General features: G+C 35.7%; 2 protein-coding genes across 5 annotated transcripts; both read left to right on the top strand.

The window, feature by feature from the left end:
* Positions 1 to 525: 525 nt before the first annotated feature.
* LOC148584458 (ATP-dependent helicase/nuclease subunit) lies at positions 526 to 3,643 on the top strand. 3 transcript variants are annotated; one of them, XR_015912856.1, is made up of 3 exons: positions 526 to 1,071; positions 1,183 to 1,635; positions 3,453 to 3,643. XR_015912856.1 is itself a non-coding variant. In XM_088518300.1 (2 exons), exons 1-2 carry the CDS (start codon positions 967 to 969, stop codon positions 1,264 to 1,266), a joined length of 189 nt encoding a protein of 62 aa, XP_088374426.1. In that variant the 5' UTR covers positions 526 to 966; the 3' UTR covers positions 1,267 to 3,643. The 3 variants fall into 3 exon arrangements, 1 of the variants encoding a protein (XP_088374426.1); XR_015912855.1 differs by having other exon boundaries at positions 3,380 to 3,643; XM_088518300.1 differs by having other exon boundaries at positions 1,183 to 3,643.
* Positions 3,644 to 6,572: 2,929 nt separating this feature from the next.
* LOC132185928 (uncharacterized) lies at positions 6,573 to 20,487 on the top strand. 2 transcript variants are annotated; one of them, XM_059599745.2, is made up of 6 exons: positions 6,573 to 6,639; positions 6,750 to 6,912; positions 13,783 to 13,876; positions 16,316 to 16,515; positions 17,802 to 17,913; positions 20,257 to 20,487. In XM_059599745.2, coding segments are annotated over exons 1-6 (630 nt in total). In that variant the 5' UTR covers positions 6,573 to 6,579; the 3' UTR covers positions 20,258 to 20,487. The 2 variants fall into 2 exon arrangements, with proteins under 2 accessions (XP_059455728.2, XP_059455726.2); XM_059599743.2 differs by lacking the exon at positions 20,257 to 20,487 and having other exon boundaries at positions 17,802 to 17,934.
* Positions 20,488 to 21,857: the final 1,370 nt, after the last annotated feature.

Raw genomic sequence — 21,857 nt, 5'->3', positions numbered from 1 at the left:
TGAAACAATTAGTAATTTGGGGGAGACATAAATAATAAAGTAATAATAAAAGAGAAATGCTAGGTGTCAAAAAGTTTTTCATATTTGGTTCATATTTTTCTATAAATTTAATAGATCAACCATTAGATTTGTGGGGTCCATAAGTTCACAAATGTAATGGTTGATTTGTAAGATGATATGAGCCAAATATGAAAAAAATATTAACCAATAGCATTTCTCATAATAAAATAAATAAATAAAGAGAAACGATTGATGTCAATATTTTTTTTCATATTTTTCCTATCTCATTTAAATTTGTGAACTTCATATAAGGGTTGCAGATTACGATTTCGCAAGAATAATCTGTGTTTTTAAAACATGCCGCAAAATTTTGAGTGTTTAAAAAAAAGCAAAAGACCATCTATCTCTCTTTCCTCACGTTGGACGCAGTCACGAACGGATAGGATTTGAGAAACAATGGAGAGGAGAGAAGAAAAGGGAGAGGAGAGGAAGAGAGACGCTGGAGAGAAGAAGAAGAAGAAGAAGAAAAGAGAGAGAAGAGAGGGGAGCCGAGAGGAAGAGAGAGACGACGCAGGAGAGATAAAAGGAAAGAAGAAGAAGAATACTCGATCCGACCCGACAAACACGAATTACCCACCCCTTAAATCCTGAGACCCGGCGGGTACTGTCCATTAAAGCAGGGTCAATGACTCAATGGTACCAATTTTTCTACCCGAGGGGTGCGGATCGGGTACGAAAAATGCCCAAAAACCGACCCGTGCCCACCCCTACCCACTACGCCATGCTCCCGGGTCAAGTAAACCACGGAAACGCACGATCGAACCGGCATAACGCAAATAAGTCAAACAAAGTTAACAAACGGTGGACCGGCTTCTGACGCCGCCCAAGTTAAATGAGAATCCGAGGTGTAACTTTCCCGAGAAAATTGAGGAAAGAAAGAAAGAGAAAGTACGAGAAAGAGTGGTGATGGCTGCTTCACAGAGATGGGGCTACATTCGGATCATCAGTGGCACTATTCTTGGTGGTGTTCTCGGCTTCTACGTTATGCACCGCGTCGAAACTAGCTACAAGGTCAGCTCCCCCCAATTTCTAAACCCTCCCTTGGGTTGCCGAGAAACCTTAAGAAACGAAAAAAAAAAATTGATTTGTACTGAATTTCTTTTTTTGTTGTTGTGAACATAGGAGAAAATGAACGAGAGATTAAAAAAGTATGAAGCCGAATTGAAGAAGAAAGAGAAGATCAATGAGCTTGAAGAATCCATGTAGCTTTGGAGTCTTGTCGAAATTTGCGTACTTTTTTGTTTTTTTCTTCTTCTTTTTATTGATACTGTTTGGTTGCTGAGAAAATGCGGGAAAGGGGAAGGAAATGAAATGAAATTTTGATTCATTTGTTTTATGTTGTTTGCTCAAGTAAACTAGTAAACTAGGCTTAGTGATAGTATTGGGTTCAATTTTATTGTTAGGTATTGTTTCAAAGACTTTTTTTTGGGCCAAAAGAGCACACTTTGTGTTTTTTTTTTTTTTTTTTTGTCTTTTGGTTGTTGAAATTTGAAGGACTAGGGCACAAGCTGTGGGGTAGGAGATCAAGAGGGCTTGCTGTGTTGAAGCAATTCCATCAGACTGAGAACCAAAAAGGTAAAAGATTCTCTCTTTGCTGCATTCTGTCTTGATTGAATGCTGGATACACAGCAAGTGGTTTTTGGTAGTTTTTGATGGTGTGATTGCATTTTAAGGGGCTATTAGCTTTGAATATTTTAGTTTGCATTCCTTGGATGTGATTTGCTGTTACTAAATTAGAAAATAACCAATAACAAGCATAGGTAGCTCTACACAATCGTACTTGTCCTGAAATCGATAAAAGGAAAAAGCCTAGGGCTTGCTTCACAGTCTTGTTGTCTGTTTGCTGCTTGTAAGCTTCTTTCTTTATGTGTAGTATATACATAGAAATGACAAGAAAATTAGTATTTGTGTACCTAGAGTTCGTACACAGTCTCTAAAGTGTATATGTACATATGCTCGTTTGATGTACAATAATGGTTATGAGAACTAGCATTAGAACGACAAGAGCAAGGAGTCTGCTCTCTTAGGATACAGTTGGTGCTTCTTCCAGGTGTACTAGGACCTCAATTTTTGCATTTTACTTCCTTGGAAGGATAATGCGAAGTTTTGTGTTCATTGGTCTTTTTTACATCCCATGTACTCGGCTTGCATCATTTTGGCATTTTCAATTGGCAAAAGTAAAATTTTTGTTGTTCATTCTCGTGACCACTTAAGGGTTCAGTTTGTCCAAAATGATCTAGATTCAATATCTGCACAAGTCTATCAATTGAAGGATCTGGAATGTAATCACTAGCCTCAAAGTTTTCAAGAAAGTTCTCTCTGATGAGGCAATGCTTTAATAATAGTGCATGGTGGAAAGGAAAAGATTATCTGGAGATTTTAGTGATTTGAAATTTCTGGTTGAAAGGTTTAGTAGGATCTTTGGTATTATCGGGTTAAAACTTCTTTAGTGTGCTCCTCTTTTGTCCCTAAGGAGTTCAATATAATGTATGAAACATGCAATTCTGCTTGCTTAGAAGTCCCAACATGTGGGAAGATGAACTTGATCTATGCTGGGTATTTTCTTGACAAAGTAAGGGGATGAGCTATAGACAGTTCCTCAGAAATGAAAAAAGAGGAATTCATTTTATGAATTTCAATGAGATTTGGAGGGGAGTGAATTTTGCCCTTTTCATGAGCTCAGGGAAAGTGCACCCTCCTGTGGTTAGGAATCATCAAGATGGAATCCTAGTAATGGCATCGAGTGGGTCAAAACTATTACATGGTTGTTGGAGAGTTATCTGCTTGAAGTTATACACATCTCTGGATCAATTGTTACTTCTAAATATCATGTATATAGAATGATAGCGAATCAACATTTGTTTGCTTAAAAAACCTCTTCACTTGCACATAAATTAATACTGCTAATGGCATGAGAATCGAATTTATCAACTACTTATTGTGCCAAAAGCTTTGAAGAGAATAATTTGAATTCGATATAAACAATTTCTCAATGACAGAAGATACTCTGTTATGTGCGCATTTTTCTTTTTCAAAAACTTGTTCTCTTTGTCCTTTGCTTTTGTTTTGGATATACTTTATGCTCGACTCTTGTGCGAGTTAACAACATTCATGTGTTAAGATTTTCAATTATGTAGTAACCCATCATAGGAAAAAGTAAAAACCATGATAGAAAGCACTACCATGAATGATGATTAGCTGATAATTGTTTAATTTAACACCCATAAACTTCTGCACTGAAAATGGTTGAACTATGAAGCCACAATCATCTTTTTAAGTGTGGATACATTTTAAATTTGTTCATGTAAATTTTAAACAGTTGAACTTCCTTTTTTTACAATCCCCTCGTGAAGAGAAATGTAAGTTGCATGTTATTGCCGATGTTGCTTCAGGAGATCTTTGCTTTCAGCAAATCCCCTATAAAATGGAGTGTCAAGCTATTTGAAGAGGCGTAGTTGTGACTGTCCAGTTTGGCACCAGCATCAGCAAAAGTTTAATTGTCAATTCTATGAACTTTTAATTGGATATCATGTATTTTTTATTTAACTGGATGCATCTAAGTTTTTTTCACTTCGAAGGGTTTTTTTTAAAAAAATTGTCACACGATTTTAGCCATAATGTGATGTTTAAGTTTCTATACTTTCCTTGTCATGCGTCTTTGATATAACTTATAAAGGTAAATCCACAATTTAAGAAGAAACCGAACATCGATGGATGTTCAATCCCTTTTTTTTTTTTTTTTGAAAGAGATGATGTTTTCATTAGATGGTTTCATAGAACAGATCCTACATGTAAAGATCTTACAGAGAAAGACCTAAATCAATTTCTGTGGATTGCAAAGACAAGTTGATACAAAGGCAAAAAGGGTAGCAGGGAATTAAATCTCTAGATTTTCAGGAGTTCGTGCATTTAGCTGAAATATATTTTTCCATAGGATGGGCAAGGATGTGGTCAACTAAAAAATTTAAGGGAAAAATAAATTGATTTAGTCACTAGGATTTTATGTGATTTTAATTTTGATAATTAAGTTTGTAGGTTTTACTTTGATTTCAATTAAGTTCCCTCGATCTAATTAAGTAGTGATATGTGACATATGTCATGTCATATTAATTAATTAATGATATGGGGCTTTTGTGTAACTTATTATGTACTAATGGTTTGTGCCAAATGGTACAATACAAATATACCTAAAATAAAAATTAAGAGAGAGAGCTCCAAATCTTAAAGATAACATATCTTTGTTTTACATTCAAGTTTGTAATGAATATAAGTTGTTATTTAATGATTAAATTATTTGACCATTTATTCCTTGAGTCCCAAGCACCCCTTCTTCTTCCACCTTCTCCCCTTCTTTCTCCAACCCTTCCAATAGGTATAATTTAGGCCTATTGCACCTATGCCCCGGTTGGTATCTGTCATCACAATAATAACATAAACCTATCTCTCCTTTGTTGCATCTAAGAAGATGATATCCTCCGAATGGGTAAGCTAGGTTTGCAGTTAAAGTTGTTGGGGTTGTAACTGGATTGGTTAATGCTGGTGTGTCGGATTTATGAGGAGAAATTGGTTAGTTGCATGGCAGATGGGGTTATGGGTGCAGGGTGATCCATTGTTTTGAGATGGCCAAGGGGTCTGTTGGGGTGTTGCCCCGAATGCTCCTGACAACGAAGTGGGCTTGAGATTGGTGACTATTATCCCCACCTCATTGTTGAGTTCACGCAAGAATGTACTTACCCTAAAATCTTCACTCAACCAGGTGATCTTATTAGATAGTATCTCAAATTGTTATTGATACTCATCCATGTTTGTTTGAGCTTAGTGAAAGCTCCAACATGATCATCATAGCCCCGAGTCCTGGATCCAATGGTACCATGAAAGAGCTCTCCCTTCCATATGGAACAAAGCAATTGGTACCTTCTCATTATCCGCCATAGGAGAAGAATTGCTCTGCCTTAAGAATCCAATCATGCAGCTCAGTTCCATCAAATCTGGGAAGTCCAACTTGATGGTTCTGGCTTGTATTCCACCTCTCTCATCAAATGGAGCTCTGGCATTACTAGTTTCTGCATTAGTCTTATCCTGAGTTCGAGTTCTGCTGAGATTGTCATAGCTTGAAGCTAGACTAGAGAGTTGGGTCTTGATGGAATCAAACAAGGTGTCGTGCTTATCAAGAGCAATCTGCACATTGGTTTGGAATTCCCTCACGCTTCTTTGAAATTCCTTAGCTTCTTCATTGTCTTCACGAAGATTAGCTACTGTTTCAACAAGTTGATTTAAGCGAGTACCATCCGCCACTATTGTAGCTGATACCACTTGTTATGGACGTAGATATTTGATGATGGGATTTGTAAAGAAGTAACAATAAAAGACAATAAAGACAACTATTGTAGCACTTCAAGGAGCCAATTCCTCCACTTTCTTTAACTCACGGTTAGGAGATACAAAACACTTGATAATTTTCTCATTTTTCTGTGTAATTCATTCATATGAAAAGCTGAATTAATTACTACAAATAAGTAAGATAACCGACAGCCTAACTCTAATAACTCTCCAACCCATTAACCCACGACCTAGACTCTTGTAAAAAGACAATACAATGCACTAAACAATAACAGAACCACTACTAAATTAATTACCCATTACCCAACTATTGCTAAAAGAGTGGAAATACAACGGAAAGTACGTGGAAAATTGCATTTGAGATTGCGATTTTATAAATAAAAAGTGCGATTTTAAATTAAATTATAGAAAATAAACATTTTGAGATTGCGTTTTTAAAAAATTGTGATTTGAAAACTTAGAAAATCTACTTTTTCAAATCGCAGGTAATGAGGTGTTTTTTTGAAAATGCATAATTTTAAAGTCTAAACTACAATTTTAAAGATGAATTGCCACATATTTTAAAATAAGGGAAAATTATATTTTACCCCCATAAAGTTTGGGGCGATTTGCAATTCGACCTCTAAAGTTTTAATTTTGGCAATTCATCCCCCAAAGTTTCAAATTTTTGCAATTTGACAATTGTATCCAAAACTTCCCATATTGTCCCTAATTTTTAATTTTTTATAAAAAAAAAAAATTCACCAGACCATTTTTGCACTCCCAAATTTGTTATTCTTTATTTATTTATTATAAAAAATAAAATTAAAAATTAAAAATTAGGGGCAATATGAGAATTTTGGAATAATATTGGTCGAATTGCAAAAATTTAAAACTTTAAAGAGTGAATTGCTAAAATTGAAACTTTGAAGATCAAATTATAAATCGCCAAAAACTTTAACGGTTAAAGTATAATTTTCCCTCTAAGTATTTATCGCAAATCCAAACCGACGCACTATCCAAATGGCTCCGCTCCGAGGCGGGATGCTGACGCTTGAAAGCCGTGTGGCTTTCATCCAGGCCCATAACAGTAAATGTCCTCAACTCCACCTCCTCTCAAAACCTTGTGAATAAAACGCGGGAACTCCACAGAGAAGTTGTAGGTGTTCAAACGTTCCCGCATAGAGAGAGAGAGAGAGAATGGACGGCTCGGGAGCGATCCTCTGCCAGATCTCTTCCTTCAAGGACATGCTTGACCAGGTACAACTCCTTCCCTTCTTCCTCAACCAAACTTCAACCTAGCTAGGGCTCCATCAGCTGCTTCCTCAGCAACCAATATAATCATCGCCAAAAATTGCTTAAACTTTTAGGTGAATGAAGAAATTGAGGCGAACATTCAGATTACGCGCGAGATTGAATCGGAGATCGTGAAATGCTTGGAGATTGAGAGCGCTTTTGCTGCGAGGGAGTCGGAGCTAACAAAGACGCTTTACGTTTCGCAGTTTGAAACCAATGGATTGGCCACCGTTACCAGTACGTTCATTCTTCTTATTATTCCTATTTATTTTCCGTAGTTTTCAGTACAATGCTTAATTGAGGATTCAAGTATCATAGGGAATAGGAACGAAATGAGATGCATGCATTTTGTTTGCAAGGTATTGGAAATCTGATTTTGGAGAAAATTCAGGAATGCATTCGCCTGAAAAGCCATGCGAGTAATGTAGATTAAGATGAATATGCTGACATTTTTTTATTAGGAAATGCTAGGTGTTTTTCTTTTTTTTTGATAAGTACTGATTTTGAATGTAGTAAATGCTAGGTGTTTTTCTAGTGTTCTCCCGGTGTCCTTCTAACTGTGATGTGACTTTTAAAATTATCGTTGAATTTGAGATTATCATTATTGACTTAATCTATTGGTGATTTTAAAAGTCACGTTACAATTGGGAGGACATCAGGAGAACACTAAAAGAACACCTAGCATTTCTCATTAGAAGAGCGGAGTGAGTTTAGGAAATGCCGAATAAGTTTGATAATAATTATTGACCCTCCCCTCATTATGTGGTTTTGGTCGAAGATGTTCTTCCTCTGCTTCCTTTCTTGATTTGCCCGTGCACATAAATATCAAATTGAGATGACCGTTGAGTCAAGGTTATTACATAATTTTGGTTACTTGGAAGAAGGATAGAGTTTGTATATTGTTTGTTCACTTTGTTAAATTTGATGACAATCACAAAGAAAAAAAATGATACACCGACTGGTGGCAAGAAGGTCAAGATGATGCTTTATTGACTATGCCATGTTATATGGGTGTTTGAGGGTTGATAATCTTGATGAAGGTCAATTCCTTTCAAATTCTTAGATTTAATTTTTGGACTGAATAGAGTAAATTAGATTAACAAAATAAACAAAAACAGAAAATGAATGTGAAGTCCTCTCTACCTTACGAGAGTGTACTATGTTTCATTTATAGGACAATTACATGATGAGAAGATTATAACACCCTATAAACATTTGAAATACAAGTTATATAATCAACTACAATGGTTTAGATTTTTGTTTTTTGATAAGTAACTACAATGGTTTAGATGGCCTAGGAGACTTATCAAACATTAGCTTGAGTTATCCCATGAGAATCGGTCTTCAAGGTTTTCTTATCTAAGTGATCATGTATGTCTTAAGTACGCCCCCTCAATTGTAATGGTAAGAGATGAATGTTGAGATTGTCACAAGCAGCAAAAATTGACTGGTAGGCAATGGCTTAGTGAGTGTGTTCACAATCTGATCTTTGTTGGAAATGAAGCGAACAATTAATGCCATTGACGACACATGATCATGAACAAAATGAAAATCTAGATATTCTATTTCTATATGCTTGGTATGAGCATGAAATGTGGGATTCGTAGTGAGATATGTAGCTTCAAGATTATCAAACCATAAGCTGGGCGGTGTTGGAAGGGAAAATTCAAGATCATACAACAATGATTGTATCCAAATAAGACCAGCAGTAGAATTAGCTAGCAATCTATACTTAGATCTTGTGCTCGAATGAGGAACAATGGATTGTTTCCGAGAACTCCATGACAGTAAATTATAACCAAGAAAGACACAAAATCCACTTGTAGACCTACGGTTCTGAAGACACCCCGCCCAGTTGGCATTAGAAAATACTTGCAGGTGAAGAGAGAAACCCTTCGTAGAAGAAGGCCACGTGATATAGTTCCCTTAAGATACTGTAGTATTCTCTTGACAGCTTGCCAATGAGGAACAAGAGGCTGGTGCATAAATTGGTAAACTTTGTTCCCCGCAAAAGAGATATTTGGACAAGTGAGGGACACATATTGAAGTCCACCAACAAAGCTTCTATGTAATGTTGGATTGGGTAACACATCTCCAATAGTGGCCGAAAGTTGAGAAGCTGCTTCCCTGGGTGTGATGGCTGGTTTTGCAAGTGACATATTGCTCCTTTTAAACAAATCAGTAACGTACCAACGGTGAGTAAGGAAAAGGCCTTCATATACCAGTAAAGCGTCAATGCCAAGAAAGAAATTAATAGGACCAAGGCCTAACAACAAAATGAACTTGTAAAGCACCATGAGTGAATCAATAGAAAGCTTATTAGGCCCGGTTATAATAATATCATCGACATATATGAGAACAAAAATAACCAACGAAGAAGACCTATAGATGATATCTGACTTGGATGCAACAATGCTGAGTTCTTGCAGCTGTGTGCTTAGTCTTGAGAATCAAGCCCTAGGGGCTTGTTTCAAACCATATAACACCTTCCGAAGCTTGCATACACGTTGAGGAAACTTAGGATGTTGAAGTCCTGGGGTTTGCTCCATGTAAACTTTCTCACAAAAGAACCCATGAAGGAAAGTTTTTGGAATGTCAATTTGTCGAAGATGCCAACCAGCTGTGACTGCAATAGATAGGACAGTTAGCACCGCTGTAGGTTTAACAATGGGGCTGAATGTCTCGTCAAAATCCACTCTTTTCTGTTGATGGAATCCCTTGGCCATTAGACGAGCTTAATACCACTCTATAGAACCATCCGCTTTCCTCTTGATCTTAAACACCTACATGCAGCCAACTATATTAATATGAGCATGAGGAGGAATGAGTGCCCGGGTCTGATTATTAATCAGGCATCAAATTCAGTTCGCATGGTTTTCTTTCATTTGGCAACCTGGAAGGTAGCAGTGCATGATGTTGGTTCTGAAACACCTGGTGAAGTGGCAGCAGGCAAAGCATGTGGAAGTGGCAGCAGGCAAAGCATGTGGAAGTGGCCATCTTATACTGCCATCAGTGAATTGACTTGGCTTGAAGACTTGATTTTGAGATCATGTGGGTCATAGGATGAGTGCGAGTGGGCTGAGGTGTAGAAGATACAGCTGGAACCGAGTCTGACCTTGAGGATAAAGGAGCAGCTGAATCTTGCTGATGTTGGGTATTCTCTGGACAAGCAGCACACAAAGGAGTCCCTATATTTGACACATCAACACTTGTGGGCCGATTAAAAGTAGATGGCCTGGGAAGTAAATGTGAAGATTGAAGTAACATAGGTGGCAATATATGAGTGGATGGTTGAACATGGGCTGGGACAGTAGGTGACAATGCAATATGAGAGAGGGAATTGGGTTTCATCGAAAACCACATGTTGAGATACATAGAGGCCATCCGTACCAAGGGCAAGGCATTTGTAACCATGGTGAGTCATGCTATAGCCCATAAAGACACAAGTAGGGACAACATGCACAACCAAATGTTTTCAAAGAATTGTAGTTAGGCTTTTGCTTAAAAGGACTTCAAATGGTGATTTATTGCCAAAAATTGGAGTGGGTAGTCTATTAACAAGGTAGCAAGCGGTTTGAAAAGCCTCGTCTCAATATTTTTGTGGAACCGAGGCTTGGGCTAAAGGGCCAAGCTCGTTTTAACATCTTTGCTTTCATTCCACATACCCATTTTGTTGGTGGGTCTGGGGACACGTAATGTAGTATAAAATTCACTTGGCAGTAAAAATTGGGCTTAGGGAACAAAACTCTCTGCACCAATTACTTTGAATTACTTTAAGTTTGGTGGAAAGAAATCTCTGGATATGGGCCTGAAATTTCAGAAAAATATTGTTGACATCCGGCTTAGCACATATAGGAGAAATACATGTAAATCTACTGAAGCCATCTACAAAAGACACGTAAAATTGGCATCCATTATTTGATAAAGTAGGGGAGGCCCCCAAACATAACTAAAAATTAAGTCTAAAGGACTCTTTGACCTAAACGAAGAAGACTTTGAAGTTGACAACTTTTAGGATGCTAACATGCAGAACATACAACAGAGGCTTTATTGGACATCTTCTGAAGAAGATGAAGAGCGACAGTCCATTGAATGGTTTGAAGAGCTGGATGTCCAAGCCGGCGATGTCAATCATCAAATGACACTTGCTCATCAAGACATGCCATAGGAGAGGAAGCCGAACGTCTGGAGTTGGATGCCAAAATGTACACATTGTGCTCACTCGGCCCTTAAAGAAGAGGGGTTCCCGAAATTTGATCCTTCGCAAAAAATATTTCGGGTAAAATTCAAAGAAAATATTATTGTCTTTAGCAAATTGACTCACAGATAACAAATTCCTGATTGGTTCAGTGCTTTTCCTGCCGGTTCAAAGCATTTTCCTGCTGGTTCAAAGCATTTTCTTGCTGGCTCAGAGTATATTCCGTCCAGTTCAGTGAGTTTCAAGCTCGGTTTGTGTTAGTTCAGGTGGTTTATTGCTTGATTGGGCTACATGGAGCAACCATCGGGTTTGTTGCTCAAGGGGAGTACTAGAGTAATTTACAAGTTGTCATTGTTGTTAGTTTCTCCATCGTTGGTGGTGTTGATGATTAGCTCAAGTGTTTCTTTAATCTCCCTTGAGCTTGAGCCCAAGTGGTTTTGTATTGGAGCTATTTAGTGGGATGTCGGAAACTCACAAAATGGGGATAGGAGTCATGTGACCTCTCATATTGAGAATCCAACCCTCCACACAAAAAGGAGCTATTTAGTTGAATGTCTAAAACTCACAAAATGGGGATAAAGAATCGGGTGACCTCCTATAGTGAGAATTAAACTCTCCACACACGAGGTTCAAGATGCTGGGAGACTTATTGGAGATTTTGTGTCTGTCCTACAAGAAATCAAGGGGTTCATTAAGAAGATATCATTTGGACACCATAAGTGAAGACAAGAGAACAACTTGTGGATATCTTGACAAGTGGGGTGTCTAGCAATGTTTTTCATTTAGCCTTATACAAGCTTAAGCATGTGAGACATCTATGACTCAGCTTGAGGGGGAGTGTTGGAAATGGAAACTATCGAACGATTTGGCCCTCCTTGATTTATGCCTATTATTATTCTGATTTGATCTTATTGTAATATGTCATTATTTCTTTCCATATCAGTTCGTAGGTCTCTTCTATTGAACCTGTGTAAACTGTATGGAAATATCAAGGAATAAGAATACCATACTCCGATTTTCTTTTCTTTTGCTCCTTCGTTCTTATTCTCTATTTTTTTTACATAGTATCAGAGCCAAAAGTCAAGAGTTCGAACTTTGACTCTATCAATTCATCCCATATTTCAATTAAATATTACACATGTTAGGTCTCACCTATTAAAAGGGAGTTTGAGCCCACACGTGAGGAAGAGTGTTAAAGTATTGGTTAAATGATTAAATTTACCTCTTTTTATGAGGTTAAACTTTTAAGACAAGTGGTGATTTAATAAGAACAAAAAAGTCGATGGAGAAAAATGCGATAAGAACCAACATGAGATGTATTCAAACCTAAGTCGTTATACACACAAATTTGATCCTGCCCAGTGTATTATTTTGTTTGAATGTTGAGGTTGTTCTAGTATGTTGTCAGGTGATTTGTCGCACCTGACTCTAGATAACAGATGAGGTCAGATGACTGATGTGGAGCACTATAAAAGGCTTGTGGCTTGCTGGACTCTGCACTGTTGTTATCAATCTAATAACTTCGATCAAATTGGTGGAAACATATCAAGGCGGTGTGTCCTACCTTTCCATAAACTTGACACACTGAATGAGGTGTAGTATTGTAGGCTGAAGCAGACCGGTTATTTCGCCTCTATTATTCCCATGCCCCTGAGCGATTTGCTCCTTGCGATAAATCTGGTCACCACAGTTTGTTCCATTCCCAGATTGTCGTTGGGTGGCAATATTGGCAGACAAATCAAGCTGCCTGGAGGTTTGTTCTATGCGCTGCTCATGAGTCAATAGATGCCCATAGAGTTCTTCAAGGGTTGGAGGATCAACTTGAGTGACAATTGAGATGACAAATAGATCGTAATCTAATCTGAGTCCGGCGAGTAAAAATGACAACTTTAAAGTTCTTCAGCAGTGAGGCTATTTACCAAAGACTTGATTTTGTGAAGATATATTGTGACAGAGGTGCTGCCTTTCTTTGTCGTTGCTAACCGGTGATGAATATGCATCACCCTTGCTCTTGATTCAGAGTGGTACATCTTTTCCAGTGCACCGCATATTTCACGGGAAGTGGAGCAACTGATCACTTGAGATAAAACAGTTTTGGAGGGGAGGATATGATAGTACTCAAAACTATTTTGATCTTGGACAAGCCATGGCATGAACTTGGGATTGGCAATTGTCGATGATTCATGGTCGGCGCTGTTTGGATTTGCTATAGTTTGTGGCAGCGGTGGGGTGGAACCATCAACATGACCAAAGATTGTTGTCCTTGAAGGTAAGGCGCCAACTGGGCCTTCCATAATAGATAATTGTCGTGGGTTAGCTTCATTGTGACCAGATGATGAAGGTTGGTTAATGGTGCGATGCGGAGGGAGAAGAGGTGTTTGGGTTGGCGTTTAAGTTGGTTGAATCATTGTTGGAAGTGGTGGAAGCCATCAGGACATGCTCTCATACCATAAAAGAAAATAAACAAGACATAAAAATGAATGTAAAATCCTCTCTACCTTATGAGAGTGTACTATGTTTCATTTATAGGAGAATTACAAGGTAATAAGATGACAACACCGTATAAACATTTGAAATACAAATTATATTATCTACAATTTAGATGGCCCCGGAGACTTATCAACATTAACTTGAGTTATCCCATGAGAATCAGTTTTCAAGGTTTCCTTATCCAAGTGATCATGTATGTCTTAAATAGACTTACATGTCTCCATGTTTCCTTATCCACGGAGGACAATTGATAAAAAAGTGTTTGGTGTTCATTTTGTTTTGACATTTAAGGCCTCAGTTGTTCTCACTTATGCGTTTTACAATCAAGGATCTTTTGCATATTGTTCCTTTTCTGCACATCTTTGATGGAGAATAGTCTTTGTCTTGGGCTTCTAATAATGTTTTCTTCTTTACTAAAGATAATTCAAGGACCTCACTGAATTTCTTGGAGCATGAGTTATGTTGTCTAAGAATGAAGCGGGAACAGATGCTGAAAAGAATAAATGACAAGCGGTATTGAAAAAAGTCTTTGTAAGTGTAGTGTAGAATATCTACTCTGATTCAGTAGGCTGATTTTACATGTTTGAGATTTTTAAATGCTATATGGGGCAGCCTCAATTTTTAATCTCTCTCTCTCTCTCTCTCTCTCTCTCTCATGTTTTTGATGAAAGAATTCCTGTTAAAGCTGAAACGAACTTTCTCTATATGTGTTAGGTGATAATATAGTTCTTTTTTGCATGGCCATGGGTGTGTTGGGATTTTGTACATCATATGCATAGCGTAATAATCCCATTGATCAACTTCAAGATATTATGGAAAGATCATGCTTTAAAAAATTAAAGGCAAGAGAATCCCTTTTACTTGGAAAAAGGGCGACTCATTGTCTATTGGGCAAAATCTTGTTTCTTCTTGCTTCTCGTACATGGCTGCCTCTGGGATTTCTAGAGCCTTGAGATCTTCTCTTCAATGACTGAACATGACCAAATAGAGTTGGCTCTCAATAGTATTCAGTATTATACTCAATGTTGTGTGTGCATCCAATGCCTACAAGCTCCTCTATTTATAGGCTCTTGAGTGCTTAGAGAGGAGGCATAAAACTAGTCTCCAAACACCACCATAGTGGACGGCTCTATCCCTAGCCTCTCCTCTTGGAGAAACACAGCTAGGGCTAGGGTTTTATCCCTAGCCGAAGTTCCCAAAAAAAATTGGTCCCCTATGCTAAGATTAACTTGTATCCCAAGCCCAATTCCCACTTACACGTCGCTATGCCAGTGTGTCACACTAATCCATGTTTTAAAATAAAACATAGCTCAAATAAATAAATAGAAGCCCATCACTATGGTCAAATTATATTAGCTTGAAGAGAAACCTAAAGGGAAACTAACTCCAATAAGCTTATGACACTTGTCATCTCATGACTTGTAATGAGTTACTATTAATTACAAATTGATTCCACTGACCAATTGTAATTGCACTTTAGTTTATATTTTTGATTTGATCAATTAATCTCATAAATTATACTTATTTTAACACGTAATCTCTCAATGAAATATTCTGTAGTCGAATTAAAGTCATAATTGACGATCACTTTAATTTACTACATCTTATTCTTGAGTACTCAATTTAATCACTTAATTATTTCTGTACTAGTAAAATCTCATTTCACCATGCACATAATTATTTTAGTAACTCTTACTAAAATGCTCTGATCAGAGACTGAGAATAATTAATTGTATTAAATCTATCTCAAAGGGAAATTTTTTTATCTCTTTGACTTAATTAAAGGATTTGGATTTCTTGTGAATGGTGTTCTTATAATGCTACATATGATCACCCATCGCACTGAGAATTTGACCGCAATAAAGGTTTTACTTTTAAATGCATCAAAGTGACCTTCACTTCACATTTGAGTTCATAATTCTCTTAGGATTTAGAATTGATATTATAAATAGTAGTGAGTGTACATTATTCTTTTTTTTTATAAGTAATCGATTAATATCAATAAAAGCTAATCAATAAAAGCGTAAGGCACCCCTAAATACACAAGAAGTATATAAAAGGAATGACCAATTTCCTAGTAAAGCTTAGAATCTTGGTAAGATTTGGACACCTAACCCTAAAAAAACTTTTTATTTTTTATTTTTTATAAGTAATGTTGCATATCAAAAGCACAAACGGGTGTAACCTTGGTATACTGGAAGTATAAAAGAGAACGCCAAAGAAAAAAAAAAAAGGAGAAGTTAAGACTTAAGACCCCTATAAAACCCAAAGAAGCCCTAATCCCCGTAAAACAGTCTTGCCTTGAACCCTAATAAAAATTAAACTCCTAAAACGACTTAGACTGTAATAAGACTCAGGTTATAATGATTTTGATTATTAAGCTTTTAAACTAAATAACTAATAGAACGCACTACTAAAATCCCAAAGACATTAAAAACCAAATAAGAGCTAATGAAGTAAAAATAAAAACCATGCCCAAACTATATGAAAACTAAAAAAGTACCCTTGACCCCAAAATTAGATAAAACTAAATGAAAATAAAATTGACTTCTTGTTGTCTGCATCTTATGTCTATGTTGTGGTACTTTTAAGAATTTGGCATGACATGGACACATGTAACACTTGTTAAGAATTTGGCAAGACACCGTGATGTGGTCACCAGCATTGTTTAATGTTAAAGAAATCCTGAAATTTGCCTTTGAAGTGTATATTTATAAGTAATTTTAACATTTCAAATTTCACAAAATTAGGTAGTGGTTGTATTTTTTCATATCATTGTCCTATACTGCAGAATCATCTTCTTCCAGTTGGAGCTTCTCATAATATTTGTTTCATTCTAATCTGTGGAAGTACCAGCAAAATTGGCACTAGAAGCTTCAATCTCTAAGTTTGATTTTAACTGGTATGTAGCTAGCTAGGACACTGATGACTGAATGAACTGTTTTGGTACAGGGAAGGATTTACCACACTCTGCCTAGAATTCCAGAGGGACATTGACAAAGGAAAAAATAATGAATTGGAGACATTGTTGTCAGAGAAAGAGTTACTTGAAAATGAAACCCATCTCTTGGATAAGAACAATAATGCTTTGAAAAATTCAATGTCGGCATTTGTGGAAGAAATTCTTGAAGATCTTCATAATTCTAACGCTGGTAATATTAATTGTTATTGCCTTACTACATTCTTATCATTTAAAAGCATATGGACATAAAGTTATTTCTATCGGTCAAACACTAATTACTGTACACTTCTTATTTCCATTGCCATAATTATTGAATATCTACTTGTATGTGTATTGCTTCTTTGTATATTTATCAAGCAATTGCTTCTTTTATAATTAAACAAGTATAGTTTTTCTAATAGCATTTTACATCTGTGGTTTCACGGCTGATTCATTCAATGATTTATTAATAAGTTAATTTGTGTTTGACCGATTTGTAGATTTAGTTAAAAAGATGAAGGGTAAGAATATGCTTCAAGTGCTTTCAGCTTATTCTTTTTATCTCATTTATATAAAGCAGGGATGAAATCAAATCACAAGCCCTGTAGCTCCTTTGATGTATAAAAGATTGATTTCTTTTTCTTGGACTTTTTAAACAAAAATGTTAGGCGGTTGTAATGACTATCTAGAACTGTACTACTCTTTGACAGCTCTCCTGTCTCTTTTGCTTGGGTACATACTGTTGATTGGTGAGATAATTCATTAAAGCTAAACAGTTCCTTAGGTTTTTTGAATTTCAAAATTAAGCTACAGAAAGACATAAACCACTGGAATGCAACTTCCTCAAAGATTACCAATCGTGTGGAAATGATAGTTCAGAATAATCCAGTATATACATCAAAATAACATTTGGTATCTGCATGCAACTTCTCCTTTGTGGGGAAGGCTTAGTTTGTATATTTTTGTGGAGTTATCAGACAGAAGGAAAGCGTTTCTGAGATTTTATTAACATCTAAACTGCTGATGGTTCAATATGTCTCGCTTCTGAGGAATAATATTCTTTTAATTTACATAATATATATGGTAACATGTAGTGAATGTGGCAATGGCTTGGAATGATTAATTATGACTGTAGGCTAGAAGAAGACCATTGTTGTCTCCCTTGAGAAGATGTGTAAAGTTCAAGTTGGAGGTCTTCACAACGCTGTGGATTATATGCTTAATTAATTTGTCTTTCCTAGACCCTAAAAGTCTTAACCTTTGAAATGCCTGTGTCATAAGATGTCACGCACGCTTGTTTTTTTTTCTCCTTGGGGTACAGGGTACTGTAATGAGATGGATGGATATAAATGTTGCTAGAAATTTCTTTCTAATATTTTTCAAGGAAATATTTAGATTATGAGTTGCAACAAATGAAATAACTTTTGCACTCTCCGCTAATCTTGCTAGCACACTGTCATTGATTCTGTGATACGTCGCATGTTGTTGCTAATGCAGCTTTACAACTCGAGATATCGGCTGGGAATGAGGAAAATGAGAAATTGGTCAAGGACATTGATGATTTAAGGACAGCCTTACTTTCAACAGCCATGATTGATGATGATCATTGGTAAGCTTAACAAATTTTTCATGGAAGATTTTTTCTTTTTTAATACGCTCTTTCCGCCAATTTCTTTTGGTTCTTAATATATGACATGCTCCAGTTTGGTCCAGTTTGGTCTGTAGATTTTGAAAAGTTTTGATTTCATTCCTAATTTTTTAATTTTTTAATTGTAGTCTTGTCCATCATATTGTCACAAAAGTTGTGGATGTCACTTGTCTTTACGTTTGCCATATTATCAATTTCTATGATGGTATTGGATAGAAGGAATATATTGGTGACAATCAAGGATGAAGTTAGAATTCTTATAAGCGTAAGGACCAAAAGAGTAATTTAACAAACTTTTATTTGAGAAGAATTTGATCTGAAGTAGCACAGAAGAAAGAACATACATAAATGACCTCAAGATTATAGTTTGTTGCACAAATGCACACACGTTAGATACGTTTACACACACAATATGTTCGTCATGCTTACTTTTATTTTCTACACATTATTTGTATGAAAAGAAAAGTAAAAGGTGGCCTTGAAACCTTTTCTCAATTATATTTAGGAAAACTTACTTAGCACTCAAGATCTTTCATCACTTTTTCAATCATATCCTTAAACTTTAAAAAAATGTCAATTTAGGTATACAATTTTTAGAAGTTTCTAATGTTGACCTTCATGTCAAAATTCAACTTTAATCCTAACAAGAGAAAGTGAAATCCCCAAAATTACTCCGTCTAAATGTGAGTTATTTTTGTAATTTTATAAACATCTTTGGGGTAATAGGGGGATTTTACTTATCGATCATTAGGATTTAACACTAAATTTAGATATGAGGGTTGACATTGCAATCTTCTTAAAAATAATAATCTTAAATTGACACTTTCTAAAATTTAAGGATATGATTACAAAAATGATAAAAGATGAGGAGTAGTAAGTAAAGTTTTTGGGTAAAGTCCATATAATCCCATCAAACTACCACTCAATTGACAATGTCGCCTCCAAACTTTCAATTGTGACAATGTCTTCTTTAAACTAACAAAACATTGTCAATGTCCCTCCCAAGACTAACAAAAGATTAAAATGCCCCAATATATTTTTTAGGGTTAAATATCTCAGACCCCCCTAGAGTTTGCTAACTTTATTTTTTTTTCCCTGGAGTTTCATTTTTATCACAGGAGGTCCCTGTGATTTTGATAATAGACTAAGTTAGTCCTCCATCAGTTGATTGTTAGTTGACTTAACGGAATTTCACGTGGACCAATCAAATGTTGACACTTGGCACCTATTTAATTTTTTTTTTTTTTTTTTAAAAAAAAAAACAAACGTATTTTCCAAAAAAAAAAAGAAAAGAAAAGAAAAGAAAAGAAAAACAATTGGGGGTGGCCGAGCCACCCCCTTGGGCACCAAGGGGTGGCCCGGAGCCAAGGGGGTGGCTCGGCCACCTCCAATTGTTTTTCTTTTCTTTTTTGTTTTTTTCGAAAATACTTTTGTTTAATTAAAAAGAAAATTAAATAGATGCCACGTGTCAACATTTGATTGGTCCACGTGGAATTCCGTTAAAGTCAACTAACGGTCAATTGACGGAGGACTAATTTGGTCTATTATCAAAACCACATGGACCTCCTGTGATAAAAATGAAACCCCAGGGAAAAAAAAAATAAAATTGGCAAACCCTAGAGGGGGTCTGAGGTATTTAACCCTATTTTTTAATAAGACAAATATACCACTATAAATTAAAAAAATTTATGTTTTTTTTTTTAGGGTTTAGAAAAACAAAAAATTTTAATTTCAAAAGAACAATTTTTTTTTTTTTTTTTTTAATTAGTTTTAAACGAATTATATATATATATATATATATATATATATATATATATATATATAAGAATAATTTTATTTTTAGAACGGAAATTTTTATTTTAAAAAATTTATAAAACAAAATAAAAAAACGAAATTTTTATAACAAAAAAAATCCAAAATTTTTAATTTTTTTCTTATAAGAAGGATTTTTTTTTTTAATTTTTAATTTTCTACCCTTTGGAATTTTTTTTAATTAGTTTTAGGTTTTTTTTTTAGAAATTTTAGTATTTTTTGTTTTTATTTTATTAAGGATAGTTTCGTCATTTGGGGGAACATTGGCAATTTTTGATAGTTTGAAGGGGACATTGTCACAATTGAAAATTTGGGAAAGATATTGTCAATTTGGTAGTAGCTTGAGAGGGTTATGTGGACTTTTTCCAAAGTTTTTCCATTATATTTACAGTAGGTATGGGAAATGTTAATAATCTCTTTTGGGCTCTTTTCTATTACATCATTTTCTGAGTTTGTTTGGACAGGCAGACTGATGAAGTTCACATATTGCAGAGGTTGTTTTGAGAGCATATTCATCACGTGCTATCTCATTTGTGATGGCTGCAACAGAAGGAGCACAGCTTAATGTGGCACTGCTGGTAATTGTAGTGAGGTTTCAGTGCCGGACCGGTTGTTTGTGAGGCACCGCTGGTGGAACTTGTTCGGTAGGTTCCGGTGGCAAGCAATTGCCCCGTTGTGACACATTTAAGGAAAAAATATTCAAACCGAGCCGGTGACCTCTAAGTCCCGTTTTTAAGACAAAAAATATGAAGAGAAAATCATTGATTTGCAGCAGCCCTGATCCTACCGAATTCATAAATGCATATAATAAATTTACACTATAAATAGAAGCAACCGTACATAAAGTAGTTAGGTTGTCATTTCTCTTCAAGTTTGGAGTGAATTTAGATTGACGTCCTTTTCATGTTTCCCCCTTGAGTGCAAGTTTATCCACGAGCCGAAAATGAGTGGACTAGCTGTCTACTCAAAGCCTTAAGCGTACTACTGAGTACTGGCTGGTCAACTTTTAAGGTGGATAAATAATGGAGGGTGTTAAATGTTCTTCAACTCTTAGAGCAGTTTTTAATTTTAAAATAAATAATTTATGATTGATGAGCTTCATCACATAATTCACATTTGCCTAATAAAATAGGACTTGAATATTTATAATTATTCTTATTGGAAAATGTTAGAAATTCTAGTCACCTAGTGAAAGTTAAAAGTTAAAAGGGCTCGCTAAAGCTTAGAACATTCTTAATGGCTTATATAAATCTATTATTTTTTCTAGTTTTGTTAACCACTTTTCAAGATCTATATTTATAACCTTATTTAAATCTCTTTTTTATTTTTATTTTTTATAAATTTTTTAATTCATTTCGGTTTAAAACTTATCTCTACCAAGACTTGTCCTGTTCATCTGATTGTCCACCTTTGGTATCATGAACTCTGTTGCTTCGGTGACTGATCAGTTTGACGTGACATATTAATAATTAATTGGACGATAGGTTAATAGAGAAACCAATTTGAAAAAAGAAAAAAAAAAAATTAAACACCTAATTATCAAAATTGGAAACTGAAACTGAAAGACTAAATTAAAATTACAATGAGAGCTAAATCTCTTTTTCCCCGTGTGAACGTTGAATGTGTGGTCCATGGTTCTGGTCAAACCTTTTCCCTCATAAATCTGGCGAGAGCAGGAGCTTTCCAGATAAAAGCTTTTGCAGTGATGCAGCGTTTGCTATTTGGAGACAGTTGGCATTTTCCTATCTTGGTATTTGAAGAGAAGCTAGTCAAATTATTGACTCCCTGAATAATTGCTACTTGACGTAGGGATTTTGAAATACTAGCCTTGATTGGAACACCTTTCAAAGTTTTTTTTTAGTTAAAATAGAAAAAAACCAACCAAACTATAGAAATGGTGGGTCTTTTTCTCTTAGGAGAAGATATGAGAATGGGAGGAAAGTAACCCCTAGCTGCTGCCTATTTTGCTGCGTAGTGAGCGAAGAAGTTTAATTTTGATTGATTTTTCTTACAACCCAAAAAGAAGTTAGAATAAAGTTGATATCCAAAATTAGAAAAGAAATCGTCAAGTCCTGAATACTGGAATGATGATG

This window comes from Corylus avellana, chromosome 7 (genome assembly GCF_965113065.1).
Source record: "Corylus avellana chromosome 7, dhCorAvel1.hap1.2, whole genome shotgun sequence".
In the NCBI taxonomy this organism is placed as follows: Eukaryota; Viridiplantae; Streptophyta; class Magnoliopsida; order Fagales; family Betulaceae; genus Corylus; species Corylus avellana.
This window is presented reverse-complemented; position numbering and strand designations above follow the sequence as displayed.